General features: G+C 38.6%; 1 protein-coding gene across 1 annotated transcript in view; it reads right to left on the bottom strand.

The window, feature by feature from the left end:
• Positions 1-235: 235 nt before the first annotated feature.
• Positions 236-15,796, bottom strand: part of LOC112103662 (myotubularin-related protein 6) — a 34,016-nt gene continuing 18,455 nt past the window's right edge. Inside the window, exons 8-14 of the mRNA XM_024195554.2 lie at positions 13,909-14,018; positions 8,163-8,288; positions 7,232-7,281; positions 5,370-5,570; positions 4,212-4,346; positions 3,999-4,125; positions 236-2,441 (exon numbers count right to left, since the gene is read on the bottom strand). Of these exons, the coding sequence (XP_024051322.1) occupies positions 2,181-2,441; positions 3,999-4,125; positions 4,212-4,346; positions 5,370-5,570; positions 7,232-7,281; positions 8,163-8,288; positions 13,909-14,018 (1,010 nt within the window). The 3' untranslated portion in view covers positions 236-2,180. The remainder of the gene's footprint in view (positions 2,442-3,998; positions 4,126-4,211; positions 4,347-5,369; positions 5,571-7,231; positions 7,282-8,162; positions 8,289-13,908; positions 14,019-15,796) is intronic.

Consider the following 15,796-nt stretch of genomic DNA (forward strand, 5'->3'; position numbering starts at 1 on the left):
AAAAGATTCTGACAAACATTCATTTACACACCAAGTTTTGTTTTGTAATGTGGTGAGTGAAATGAGCAGCTGATTTATACTCTGGCTAGATGCAGGCAGACACGGTCATATTTTTCTAGACAGCTTTGCCAATGCAATTTGATCATGACCTGCACTGCCCTTGTTATTACAGTCCTGGATCTCATTTGGGGCAGAGAGAGACTGCCAATTGTGGCAAGCGGTGTGTGATGTGCTGGCAATTTTAATAAGAGAGACTTTAGGAATTAGGATGAGACTAAACTCATTTTCACTTATAGCCAAAAGGGATTTGAACCCAGAAGTACAAAGCCAGTGGCATTAACCTACTATACCACCTAGGGAGTTTAATACCTTGGCTTGTAATGTTTATACCTCTACTTAAGAGCTGGCACTCACATTTCTTCTACTACTGTTTTCAAACCTAATTCTCCTCCTGACCTGGGCAATAGAAACAATTGAGAAAGTGTTGCAAACAACAAGAGACCCAGGCAAAGCCTCTTAATTCAGTGGAAGTTAACATGAAAGGCAATCTAGGGACACATTTTATTTTATCTCTGTGAGAAACACAGTACGTTCCTTCTTACCAAACCTTCCTGTTAACTAAAGTACAGTTATGTCCCAAGGCTTGTATTCTCTAGATGAAGCTGTTAAGTGGCTTTCCAAAGTAAGTGGCTTCAAAGGGACTGTGCTTCAAATGCCATGACCCTTTTAAAGCCAGCTGGTTTGTAAACCTGGCACTTTCTCCTGTGCTCCCTACTCATGGGCCAGAGCAGTTTTTTGGCTCTCCCCCCACAATCATCCAAAACTGACCATCTGCAGATTTAGGTAAGTGGGATTGTGTCGTCTTGTAAAGTTAGTCTCTTTAAAGGGGACTTTCACTAATAATTGAAACTTATTGAAATGAAAGACTAATTTAATACAAAAATACCTCGATTTCTCATGAGATACAGATTTCTTATGAGAGGATGGTCTAGATAATACTTAGTCCTGCCATGAGTGAAGGGGACTAGATGACCTCTCGAGATCCCTTCTAGTGCTATGTTGGAATTCTGTTAAAAATCAGCAATTTTGTTTGAAAACTATGCAAATCACTAAATGCTGCTCCTAGAACTTTCCCTTCTGCCACTGTAACCCGGAGAATCTTATGCAGTTGCAAACTCCATAGCAGGTCTAATAGCTAAACAGCCTGAAGAGAACATGACCATTGTTCAGTTATTAGCAATGTGCTAGTTTAATAAAACCTCTCCACATTTTTAATCCTTTGCACTGGTGCCCAAGTTACAAATCTTGCCACAATTCAACATTTTAAAAACTGTACACATGAATCAGTTTCAATTATGCTGTCAATCCATTAATCCTCTAGGTTGACAAAAGTTGGCCAATCTATTATAATTTTAAACAACAAAGGAATAGGAAATATAAGAATAATATTCAGCGTAAGATTTAACATTCTTATAGCTTCATTTGCTGATAGCATAACTGTTTAGGCTTTTTTACATTTCCTAAATCTGATCCCATTTTAAGGAGCAAGAACAATTCAAGCAAATACAAATGTAAACAGAGTCATGTTACAGGCTGCAATAGTCAAGGACAAGAAGGCAATTGATTTGACAAATTTAAGGCCAGCTATTTATAGTTTGAAGTATACTGTACTTTTTCATGGCACTTAAAACACCAAAAGTTAGCAGTGAGAGACAAAATTAAATAGGAGTATACATATTTATACTGTATGCTATATATACAAATAACTTGTTTCTAAAATAGAATGTTTGTCAAGTTTTTCCTGCACAGCTAAAATTGGCTCTGAAAGCCCATTTGTGTTTGGCTGCCATGCACACATCTTAAAGTAATGTCACTGTTTTACTCACTCTAGAGCAAACTGTGACTTGTTAAATCCAAAACAGGCCACTCCTTAATTGGTTAAGTCACTAAGGATCATTAAATGCCCCAACGTTTTTTTTCTTAAATACAGCTAAATTCAATTATTTCTCAAGAGAACAGCAAACACTTTCGTTAACAATTAGCATGCTGTTCTATTCTACAGTAACAAAGCTCACTATTATACAAATCAGATTTTGGTCATGCAGCAATAGACCATCCTCACAATAATCTGTCTTGTATTTCAGTCAGTCTAGAAAAAAGAAGCACTGTTCAATGTTTCACTAACAGGTCATCCTTGCCACTCCATACTCCAAGCTGACAACAGCAGGCTCAGCTTTTGACAACTCCTCCATGTATTCACTGTAGCGATTGTCTGCTGTGTTGCTGCCCTCTATAGTCCGAATGGAGTCATTCATCGGTAACAGAGGCTGCTCCTTCTTAAAGCTTGGAGAAGTTTTAAGTGCTGGTGAAGCAGGATGGACAGACTGCAATGGTTCCTTAGTGAGGAGTTCTTCTGGTTGCCTGTTTCTTTGTTTCATTTTCTGAAATATAACAGGATCTATTAAAATTATTGTTCCTAGTACCCATCATTACCTGGGATAAAAATAAAAATTAAAAGCCAAGCTAATTAGATGACTTTCAACACACTTGTCCAAAGCCTCGTCCTGACTGGTTGGTTTGGCCTTTTGAGCAGTATCATAACAGTATACCAACTCCCAGCTACGCAGAGTGGAATTTTCAAAGTCGCTAGAGATACCGATTGTGTAAAAATCCTGCTAAATGTATAACAAAAACTATAACAAACCAACCATTTCTCAACATTCAACCCAAGAATCTGGCCACATAAGGAAGCCAAAACACTCCCTTTCAAAGCAGAGTATAATAAATTAAAATGGGTCAAGATTCAGTTGCGAATTTCCATGCAACTGTGGATAATTACTTAAAAAAACAATCAAGATGTTAGGACATATAAAATATTTGAGATTATGTCTTAGAATATCAAGATTTTAGATTAAATTACAGGCTTTAAAGAGGAGGTTTTCAGATTACTTAATCTGGATCTGTGACATTATGACAGGATTATCCTAACAATCCTTATATTAAAAAGCTTTGCTTCCCAAAGTATCATACATAGGAGGAGAGAAACTTCAATTTGGCATTCCAAGATTTTTGCTACAAATAGCAACACTGATTTGTTCCTTTGAAAACTTTGGATGGTTAATGACATTTTAGTTTCAAGTTTTCAGCATCTTAATTGATCACTATAAAAAAGTTTAGTAAAATATAACTTAAGAATCAATCAACTCTAAATCCTGCTTCACAAGTTTGTACTAGAATAAGTGACAATACTTAGCTACAATAGACTTGCCAGATACCAATTTAAAGGGCTGCACAAAAAGCGCCTGGTGGTGGTCACACTATGGGCATGTTGTGGCCTGTGGTAGGCTGACCCATCTCCAGTTGGATCTATTCTAGTCCTTACAAATCCTAGCCATATTTTGAAGAGACATCTTTCCAGAGACATCCTCCCCCCCACCCCAACTCCCTGATCTTCAGGTTACTGTAATGGTGGAACTAAAGAAGAAAAGGACCAACAAAAGGCAGCAGTTGAGCATGAGTTAGATTACCCAGTTGGAAGATCAGGAGAGAGGAGGGAGGAAAGGCACCTGTGTCATATTAACAATGGCTCAGCTAATTAAAAGATTTCTGTCCTCCTTGGTAGATATTATAGAGAAAGGATGCACAATTGTAAGGATGGGTGATTAGTCACACAGTATATATCTATCTGGAGAGAATTTAACCAGTATTAAATGAACTGCTCTTCTGGTGTGAAGCTTTTCCTGCTAACAAAGGACAATGCATAGTACAACTGGACAAAATGATTTCAGTTTAAGAGCAAAATGTTTGGAGCCTACGTAATCTTGTATGACTACCCAATGCCAGACACACAACAAAATCAATGCAAACTAAACTTTACTTTAAAAAAGCTACACATAAGTGCTGTGTCATATAATAAGGCTATAAGTTTCATTGTTGTAAGACTATGAAAATGAACTTAGATCTCAGAGTAAGTTTATTTCTTATTTTACAATACTCACAGCTTCCAGTTCTTTAAAGTCTTTCTCCAGTTGTTTATTTTGTTCACTCATGGTCATGATGAGATTAAATACAGATTGCCTGGGGTGCATAGTTCGGTCAAACTGATGGTACATATTTCTCCAAAACCTGTGTGTACCAAAACATAAAACTGTTTTAAGAAGCTAGTCTAACAATAGAAGTGAAGCAAATATAATGTACCTAATGAAACTTACTTAAAATTGAAGGACGCTGTGTTAGGCTCCAAGAGGACAAGTTTCTGAGAAAAATCTCGATTGTATAGAGGATTAAGATACTTCTTTTGTTCATCCAGAAGGAATGGCCAAAAGGAATAAGTTTTCTCTTTCAATCTTAAGGTAAGCAGAAATGAAAGTCAAGACACTGGGTGAAAAGTAGTAATACTAGCTCTCAGTCTTACAGTTCACCTCAGTCAAAACAACAAATCCAAACTAGACTGTTGCTTTTCACCTCCACAATTGCCCGAAATGCAGTCATGAATTTAGAATGAGACAGACTACCCAGTTCTTCTATCTGTCCATCTCATGAATTTATAAAACTCCCTTTCACCCGGGTGGCCAAGCACCAAATATTCTTGGGATAATGGAATTTCTGAAACAGTTCTCACGTCACCAACTACTTCGAGAACACTTAACTTATTATATACAATATAGGTAATAAATCTGAGTGATTATTTTAGCCACCACCATATTCTTTATGAGATTTATAGTAACAGGATGTATCATTACAGGGTGTAATCTTCCCCCCTTTTAAAAGAAGACTTAATATAAGGCTCCTTGGACCTCTCTCCAGGCCTTTTGTCATACATCTTGAGCTCAATAACACCTATACCTCAGTTTTAGCCATATCCCAGGAATAAACAAAAATACTAATTTTATTATTGGGTTTAGAGCTAAATAGTGCTTTAGGAAACAATGCTTTGCATAGTTGCAAGAAATGACTCTGAGGGGAAGAAAAACAAAAAACTTGGGCACTTCAGATTACTGGACAAAATAGTACTAAATGTACAAGGAGGAATAATTCTGAAATAGAAGGAGAATGGGCTCTGACTTAAGTTTTTACCCCTCATTAACTTAAATCGTTTTTGAAAAAAATGCTGGGGGTGGGAAGTCTAAAAATGCCTTGAGTTTTTTCCTTTATGAAATATGGGTATATGTTTTTTCCTTTCAAAATTAGAAAGAGGGTCTTTAGTATCAGACGTGTGAGAATCATTGCTGCTTTCCAATGCAGTTCAGCTATTCTTTCCCCATTATAGATCATGTCTAGTTGCTTTTATTGAGAGTCCCAGCTGAAGATTTATACAAGTTCTTAGTTTACTGGAGTAAATGAAGAACATTTGCAATAAGTCAGCTTACTTTAGTTCTTCTCGTTCTTTTTGGCAGTTTCCAAGGAAGTTTCCAAATTGGCATGAATGGACGTGTTCATGGATCTGAAGGAGAAAAGCTTCATTGTATTCAAAGGCTTGTGGAAACTGCTCTGTGAGATGCCACACACCTTCTAAAAACTGAGTGAACACTGGAGAGATTTCCTTTGGGTCACCATCCAATTGACCACATCTACAAAAAATTCCACAAAGACATCAGGGAAATCCAGAAATTGTTTTAAAATGTGAATAAGCTTTAAAAAACAAACAAAAAACACTGACAAAATCTTCTGCATTTATTTTGACTGGACAATCAGGAAATACATTCATTTCAATAAGGTACATATTTAAGACCTGTAGGGCAACTCCACCCCAGATAAGTCATGATGTGGAAGGACACTGCAGGACAAAACACCATGTTTCATGGACTTACCTGGCTAGAATAGCAGAGCCACAAAAGAGACAATTTTGTTTTCAATTTTTAATTTAACTAACAGGCTCAGTTTACGCAGCTCAAGAGTAAATGGCCTGGTTTTAGAGGAAAAATGGTGTCAAATTTGGCTTCTAAATCCATGTTGAGATAATACTTCCTTTTCATCCTGAGTTTTCAGCATCACATTATGGACATACAATTATATTTGTAGTGAATAATATACAACAGAAGGCTAGTTAAGTAGCTCTTTAACATCTGGTATTGTGATAGGCCTCAGTACTGCACATTCAGAATCTACCAACTTGAAATAATTGGTAGTCTCCCCATTGTCTTTGTCAGAGCAGATAGGGTATGCCTGCACTGCATCTAGGAGTGAGAATCCCAGTCCAGGTCCAGTGACTTCTGCAAGTGGGGCCTGTGCTAGTATGCTAAAAATAGCTATGTAGATGGTGCTCTGACATTGTGACTTGGGCTCTGAAGCCTGGGGGTAGGTGGGGGGCTTCAGAGCATGAGCTTCAGCCCAAGCCACAACGTCAAAGCACCACCTATGCAGCTATATTTAGTGTGCTAGCACAGGCCCCGCTAGCACAAGTCAGTGGACCTCGGTTGGGAGGCTCACTCCCAGATGCAGTGTAGCCATACCACAGGTTTACTATGTGAACTACCACAGCTAGCAGGACTTTGCTCCAAAACACCAAGAATAAAAAAAAGACCAAAAAGAATTGGGAATTTACAGAACCGATAATAAATTATTAAATGTATATGGAGCTTATCAACCGAACATCTGACAGTTAACAGCAATCATTTAAGTGGTATTTTCAAATTTATTAATGTATTTTTCAAGAAAAAAAAATACATTGTAACAAACTCATCAGCTTCCTTAGCCTACAGCACAACTCAGTTTCATATATTCTGAATGGCTGAAGAAAAGTGATAAATCAGTGCTGCAGTCTCTAAACACACACATGCAGCTCCAAGCCATCAAGCTCAATGAGTTAGATGCCCAATTACTGCAGGATTCACAGTTCTAGGGCAACAAAAGTGAGGCTCAGACACCACAGTGATGGACACCCATAGGAGCCTCACTGGCTAACTTTTATCGGTTTTCTCTATTGTCAGCCAATTCTTGGTAGCCCTGAAGTTTATATTTGGGATATGGAAACAATTATCCCATGGGCATTTGAATAAGCAGCAGGTAACAAAACACACAGCCTGTTGCAGAGCTGGTTTACTCAGAGTCACAGAATCCTAGCAACACTGCAGCAGTAGTTAATAAAAGTATTAGAGGTTCCATAAAATATTGATGCAGAATACTGAGTCCTGTTTAGTAGCATATTTACAACTCAATTGACTGTGTGATATACCTTTGCACTAACTGGCAAATCTGTAAAATTCTACTTTAGTTGAAAAATGTTGTCTACCTGTCAGAAAATTTGTGTCCAAAAGAGATCCAGTCCTTCTCTATCAAAACCTAGAAGAGAGAGGCATCAAATGTAAAGAAATTATGAACTTCTAGATCTGTGCATTTATCCTGATAGATCATCTATCTATATGTTTTGTTTTGATTTAAATTTATTCACTGTGTGTTACTGCACTTTACACCACTTTGCATTTCTTTTGGTTTCTTGGCATAGTCTTCAATACCTTCAAGGACCCTCTCAAAGGACAGCTGAACTAATACATTTGTAACAACTCTGAAAACTTTGTTTACATTTAAAAAAAAAAAGTTTTATTGTTAATCGACTCAACTGTCTGCCTGATAATCATTATAATGGCTATGTTAAACCAACTGCACTTTTTAGAGTAAAAAAGAGCCTCATTAATTCACATAAATGACTGGGAAACAGATTGTTAGTAGCTGATGTTTGCAAATTAGTGAGTAGGTGAACAAAAACGCAAGATGAATGTATTACCATATGTAATTCATCAACAGTAGTTTTAATTTATAATACATAACAGTATCAGAGTACAATGTAATTTAGTACATTTGTAATAATAAAATCTTGGTAACGTTAGGAATGTAGGGACTGCCCCATCAGATCAGACTGGCATCCTGCCTGCTAGTGGCCAATACCAAATACTTCAGATAGGTTCAATACATAATTACTTTAAATACACACTTTGCTGCTCACTGACTGTTTTGATTAAGGGTATAGAGCTCTCCTTTAGAAATACATTAAACTATATGGAAAAGAACTGCAAGATTTCTGTGCATCAATCTAATCATTTTTGGTTTGGTTTTGTTTTTTTACAAAAGGCATTCGTTTATGCTGTTACACTGCATGCTTAAGACTCTTAGATTTAGCGTGTGAGAACAAAAAGAACCATCTAGTTATCCGAGTAGATGCTTACCATGAAGCCTCTGATTGTTCTATAATGCGCATCCAACAAGAGAGATCCAAGGGAACAAACTTGGGAAGTCCTGTCCCAGCCATCAGAGCAATGAACTAGCACAGTCGCATTTTCAACTGCTACTGCCTGTAAAGTGGAAAACAAAGTCTAGTAATGTGTGTTCCAAAAAGAGGTAAGTTCCTAGCATAGCCCATATTTAATGGCAGCACTTGAAACTCATCTGGCAATACACACAGAAATTATTGTGTGTGTGAAAATGTGCTGCAGTCAATTAAAGCTGGGATCTCCCCTTTGCAATGCTATAATGCTCCCCATAAAGATCACAAGATCCAGTTTCCTGCTTGCCCATTGAAGGGGCAAGAACTACTAAGGTGGCTTCTCATTTTATTTTCCACCTTCCACCACTTCCAAGAAGTTAAAGTACCCAGAAGCATCTACAGTCTCCATGGACTGCTAGGAAAAAGCCTGACTACACATCCCAGAAATCCAAAGCAAATAAGGACTACTTGGCTTTTTTTTTTTTTTTTAAATCCTCAGTCTACTCCACCCCTCAAGAATATGGAAGCATGTAGAGCAAGTAGCTTGGACTCAGGGATTGACTACACTACAAGTTATGTCAGTATAACTTATGTTGCTCACCCCCCCGAGTGATGTAAGTTACACCAACATAACTGCCAGTGTGGACAGTGCTATGTCAATGGGAAACCTTCTCCTGCTGCCATAACTACCACGTCTCAAGGAGGTGGTTTTATTATGCCAACAGGAGAGCTCTCTCCCATTGGCATAGACTGTCTTCACCAAAGGCGCTACAGCTGCACCCCTGTAACACTTCTAGAGTAGTCTAGCCCTCAGTCAAATAGGAATTTATGCCTCATTCATCTAATCATTTGCAGGTCACATTTAAGAGATGTGCCAGCATTCTAACCTCTAAATCGCCTCAAGCACTACTTCAGCTAGGAGAAAGTTCTGAGGCAAGAATTAGTGCTTCACAAAATACAAAGTATTTTCTACTTTTTATGAGCCTCATGTATATGTGATTGTGCCAGATTCACATGCACTGAGACATGTTTTTCCACAGAGCTCTATCAGCAGTATCCCACAGTATAAATATAGGTTTCCAACATGCCAAAAAAAGTACACACATAGTGAATTCATCCATAGATGAAGTCATGCATGTTAGATTTAGCAGATAAGAGACAAAACAGCATACGTAAAGAGTGCCTCAAGGTGACAAAGGTTGCAAGGCGTAAACACCTCAGAAAAGCACCAGGTACATTAAGAGCCCCAACACACGGACATCCCTACTTACAGGTTGATACCCCTCTTAAAACGTGACCTGCAAATATTTAGCTGCAAAGAGAGCGGTGTACATACAGATTTGTTCTAATGAACAAGGGCACTCAGTATACAACCACTTCAACCTACCCTTTCCCTGCCCACTAATTCAGGTCCCCTGACGTCACAATCAGCTATCTACTTCAGTGTCACCCTAACACAAGTTGTTCTGTGACAAAGTTATCACAGAACATCACTTGTAGTAGCCTATGAATGAGTCAGGGTTTTAATCAGGGTGGATAGAAATCAATTTTTTTTTAATTAAAAAAATATCGGATTTTTTTTATTTAAATCGATTTTTTTGATAAAATGCTTTTTGAGGAAAACACCTATCTAAAGATAGTTTTAATTAAGAAACATTATAGCTCAAAGATATCTCCTCATGGAATGGGGATTATAAATTCTATTTCTATAGTATGAGACAATATATTCACGTAAAAAGCAACAGAGGGTCCTGTGGCACCTTTAAGACTAACAGAAGTATTGGAGCATAAGCTTTCATGGGTGAATGCCCACTTCATGTAATGTTTAAGAAATGTTTTGTAAATGAATTTCAATAGTTCATGGATTAGGGGCCCAATCTTATGGGGTTCCAGGGGCTTCTGTATAGATTATTTAGGTTAATCTTTCTATCTACCCAATGGGACTCAGTGCTCAGTCTAGAAGATACCATCAGAGATGCTTAGTTTTGCAGTTCTCAAACTGTGGATTTGTGTCTCCAGAGATAACATGCTTGTTATCAGCAAAAATGTTTTTAAATAAATAATATAGAGAGGTGAAAAATAAAACATCAACCCTATTGTCCCTCTGCAAATCTGTGTACACAGAGTCAATCCCTTACCTCTCTCTAAAAGTGCAAAGTTTCAAAAAGTTCAATGAATAGAAGATTGTTGGGGGCGGAATAGATCTGGACAAGGAGAAGAAGTCTGGAGATAAATGTGAGAAAGGAGGAACAGGCAGTAGAAACAAAAGCGAAACTGTTTGAGCAGCATATTCCAGAAGTCTTGAGGTCTTTCTGAGTGTAGCCTTCATTGATTTGAGATCTACCATACCATTCTCTCACTAGAAGGAAAAACCTATAATGGCAGCAGGCCATAAGAGAGACCCACTTTGGGAATATTTTAATGAAGTTCCTCTACCTGTGGGTAAGACAGGCATGCATGCAAAATGCAAACAGTGCAACAAAGAAATGCAAGGCCTGGTTGCCCGAATGAAATATCATGAGAAGTGTTCCCTCTCAGGAGGAAGCTGCATTGAAGATGATGAAAGGAACATGTCAGAACATGCAGGATCTTCAGGTTGGAAAACTTTTTTATTTAATACTTCTTTCTTAAGGACTGCCTGTCTTCCTTCTGGACTGTTCTTGAATTCTCATGTTTGAGCAAAAAATATAGTTGTTACTCTATGGTACTATCATTTTAGATGCAGTTGTGATAAAAAATAAATAGCTGAAATAGGCAGATCTTCCTTTTACAATTTCACCTTTAACGTAGTACTGAGTGTCAGTAAATGCAATGAGTAATACTAAATGAGCAGTATGTAATAATAATTAAATAACTGCATTGACTTATTTTGTTTAGGAGAATCCATCCTCAACATACAGGATTCTGAAGACTATCCACCTTCAAGCTCATCATCATTTTCTATAGTTTCAGAGTTATCTGCCAATGATAGTGTTTCAGTCACATCATGTATGTCACATAACCACAGTATATCACCTGTAGCAAAAAGAAAAAAAAAATCTCCATCATCTAGAAACAACCATAGAGAAGTCTGTGATAAAAACCAGCAGATTAGAGGTAACTGATGAAAAAATTACCTGGTTTGTTTATGCAACAAACTCTCCTTTCCGTATGATTGAGAACCCACACTTCATTAACATGGTTCAGTCATTAAGACCAGGATACAGTCCACCCAACAGAGCAGATGTCGCAAGCAAATTGCTGGATAAAGTGTATGAAAGAGAAATTGAGCAGTGTGCAAAACGTCTAGAGGGTGAAATTGTTAACCTGAGTCTTGATGGGTGAAGCAATGTCCACAATGATCCTGTTGTATGTGCCTGTGTGACAACAGAGGAAGGGAATGTCTTCCTTATAGAAACAATTAATACATCAGGAAATGCACACACAGCAGAATACTTACAATACTTATCCAAGATAAGAAGAAATTTAGAAGAGAGTCCCAAGCTAATAACGTACGGTTGCAGTGTTCATTTGATGCACCTCCTAGCCAAAGACTTCAGTGTTCCAGAAAGAAAGGCTAATGTTGCTGAAATTGCAAAATACTTCCGTAACAATCACTTTGCACCAGCTGCTCTGAAAGAAGTGAAACAAGCTAACTCTCCCACAAGACGTGCGATGGAACTCAGTAGGGGGCTGTTTTGAGCACCATATCAAGAACTGACCTAATCTGATGACAGTTTGTGAACAAAATGTGAAAAAATAGATGGCACTGTCACAGCCAAAGTTCTCAACATTGGGCTTAAGAGAAATGTTGAACACATACTGAATACCCTGAAGCCTATTTCTGTAGCCTTGAACAAAATGCAGAGAAATAGCTGCTTTATTGCTGATGCTGTTGAAATTTGGAAGGAACTGAATGATCTTAAAAAAAGAAATATGCAATGACAGAGTTAACTTACAAGCATTAAAAAAAACGAATGGGACAAGCACTATCTCCAGCTTATTTTCTTGCAAATATTCTCAATACTTTGTACCAGGGTCAAACCTTAACTGCTGAAGAAGAGGAGTTGGCTATGACATGGACATCCAGCAATCATCCCTCCATAATGCCAACTATAATAAACTTCAGAGCTAAGGGTGAACCATTCAAGAAATACGTTTGCTGATGATGTTTTAAAGAAAGGCATACCAGTGAACTGGTGGAAGTCATTTAAGCACTTGGATTCAGAGACTGTTGAAGTGATAATCTCACTTTTAACAGCAGTAGCTTCTTCTGCCGGTGTAGAAAGAATATTTTCTTCCTTTGAACTAATTCATTCCAAATTGAGAAATCATTTGGGAACCGAAAAAGATGGAAAGCTTGTTTTTCTTTTCCAGATTATGAACAGACAGGAAAATGAAGGTGAAGACAACTGAGTTAGCTGCAGAAGCCAATATCAAGTTTCTCATGTTGACCTAGCTGATGTAGTCGATTTTTTTTTCAAATATTTCATTTAACTATTTTAGTTAAAAACAATTTTAACAAAAATAAACCAGATTTTAAAAAATTTGAATGTTTAACTAAATGCAAAAATTCATATGCTTGTTTTGTGAAAATATTATATGTTTGCTGCTGAAGAAAAAAATCCAGAATACATAACGTTGTTGTTTTAGTTAAATAAAACAATTTAAATGTCTGTCTGGTGATGTTCTCCTCTTAATACAGCATGGCAAGAAAATCCACCAAATATTAATGATTAACCTGTTGAATTGGAGATATTTATGAAGTCATTGGGAGGTGAACTATCTGCTTCAATTACCTTTGGTAAATGAAATAACCAAACAATCATTCATTTTCTGATATAGCTATAAAACTAAATCTGAAAAGTTTTCAAAATAAATCACTTTAAAAAATGTATAGTGTGTACCTTCTAAAAATGAAACCTATATCTCTGAGTTGTGAAGAATATGTATTAAGGTTATAACAACCAACAAGAATGCACTTTTATGTAGAAATCCATGATTAAATCGAGTCTTCCTGACTAGTGATTTAAATCATGATTTAAATCAAATCCACCCTGATTTTAATTATTATATGATGTGGATTTGCAGAGATTTTATATCTCAAGAGATATAACAAAAATAGTTGTTTTAAAACTGCAAACCACGCCATGTAATAAAAAAAGTTGCTTACCCTATACCTATAGGTCAGCGCCAGTGCAGTTCTTTGATAGTTGTGTATCAGAGTATGTTGGGGGGGACTCTGAGTAGGAATTGGCTGATTTGATTCTGAAAAGACTTGAACTAAAAGGAAAGAAAGAAGTAAAGTTAGAGTTGTGGGACTGGTCCCCTGCTCACCCCTGCTATGTGGAACACTCAGAACATTTAGCTTCCTCCATCCCCATATTCATATATTTACAGGTCAGGTGATCTCTAAACTACGGCTACATACCACAAAACTTGGGTAACCTAACATCCTTTCTTTACACTGGTAGGTGGGCAGCCTTCAAAGAAACCTAAAATATTAGGAGGCACATCTGTTCTCTCTAAATATACAGAAACATGTTCTGTTTACATGCTGATGTACTTGGTGTGTAGTTATTTCTAACATAATTAAGATTAATAATGAAGCAAAACATCAAGCACTGAGATTATAGCAGCAGCCATCCCCAGTTTACACCTGACAGAATGGTTCTGCCTGTCACCAATCACCATCCCTCCCCCAGAGAAAGAAGGAGCATATGAATTACTTTGGCTAAGAAGATAGCAGCATCCAATACAGCTTTGATATGACGCAGCCAGCCAGAGTTCTCCAAACCAGACAAGAAACTGTTGACAGACAAAGCTTTTGTACCACTGACTGAAATAGAAAGAAAAAAGGTGTTAGAACTTTCTATGGAGCTGTAGCTCTCTAGGTGGAGAAAAATAAAATAATTACAGGATAGGCTGATATTCCTCCGAGTTTAAAAATCTATTTGAATTATTCTCCTCTTTTGGTAAAAGTGTCGGATTCCTAATGTTTCAGAAATGCAAACATGAGTAATAAATAAAATCCTTCAGCTAATATAGATCTTGCAGGTATCTGATCACGAGTTACAGAAATGAAGAGATACAATAACTCCTCACTTCACGTTGTAGTTATGTTCCTGAAAAATGCGACTAAGTGAAATGATGTTAAGCGAATCCAATTTCCCCATAAGAATGAATGTAAATGGGGGGGTTAGGTTCCAGGGGAAATTTTTTTGCCATACTGTACAGTACTATAGTTGGGAGGTGCCCTCGCCTTACCCCACACAGGCATAGCCCACTGGCACTGGAGACAATGAGGCAGGCATGGAGGCTGATAGGCTAGGAGAAGCACGTTGCACAGCAGCAGCTTCCCCTACTCTGCAAGCACCGGGGTGGGGGGGCTCAACCCTCGGCCCGCCCACGCCTCCCGTTCCCCTAAGCCCCTACCCTTAACCCACCTCTTCTTCCCCCCCTCCGCCTTTACTCCGCACATCGGTCCTCGCTCCTCCCCCTCCCTCCTCTGCCTCCTGCCCACAGCAATCAGCTGGCTTGCAGCATTCAGGAGGCAGGAGGGAGGGGGGAGGAGTGAGGACACCGTGCGCAGGCTCCCCCTCCCTCCTGAACACCGCAAGCCAGCTGATTGCCACAGGCAGGAGGCAGGGGAGGGAGGGGGGAGGAGCGAGGACACAGCGTGCCATCTCCTCCCTCCCCCCGCCCACGGCAATCAGCTGGTTTGTGGCGTTCGGGGGCGGGGGGGAAGCCTGCGCACCAAATCCTCGCTGCTCCCCCCTCCCTCCTGAACACCTCAAGCCAGCTGATTGCCGCGGGCAGGAGGAGGAGGGGGGAGGCACTGATCCGCAGGGTCTGCCGGCGGGCGGGAGGCGCTGGGGTGGGGGGGCGTAAGGGAGCTGATAGGGGGGTTGCCAGCTGTGGACAAAGCATTATAGCGAAGCATTGCACAACTTTAAATGGAGCATGTTCTGTAATTGAGCAGGGATGTAAGATTGAAACAACGTTAAGCGGGGAGTTATTGTACTAAGTCACCACTGTGGTCAAAATGTAAGGACAACATTCAAGGAAATGGGATTAGTGGTGCCCAGTAGGAAGAGCTACCTGATTTAACAGAAGAAGGACAGCACAAGATAAACATGCCACAATCCCAACAGCCTATCAAAAATATTTACCTGGGGAGTAAATCACATAACCAGACAATGTTTACAGTTTTGAACAGTTATCAATGATTATTCCAGTAAATCACTTTCTTTAAATAATAAAGTAAATGTAGTGCTTGTATATGCAATGAACTGACAACCTTGGACAGTGAGGCCCTCTGTGTATCTGCAGAACAGATGTGCTGCTGCTTCCTTACCGTAAGTTCCTCCATATTGCCTCACTAATGTACCTCAGATGCGATACAGTGGGGGAGGGAAATTAAGGGGAAATCATTAATAGGAGAGGGTAGTTCACCCTCAATCATTCTAATTTCTCCCATCTTCTGAGAGTATCAATGTGGGTGCTTCATTGCTGTTGAACATGAAGGGCTCTTTTTTTTGTGATGTGCACAATTGTCAGTCCACAAAAAACAGGACTTAGGACATCAAGTAATCATAAGATGGTAATAGCTTTTTG

This window comes from Terrapene carolina, unplaced genomic scaffold (assembly GCF_002925995.2).
Source record: "Terrapene carolina triunguis isolate 2854851 unplaced genomic scaffold, T_m_triunguis-2.0 Scaffold139, whole genome shotgun sequence".
NCBI lineage: Eukaryota > Metazoa > Chordata > Testudines > Emydidae > Terrapene > Terrapene triunguis.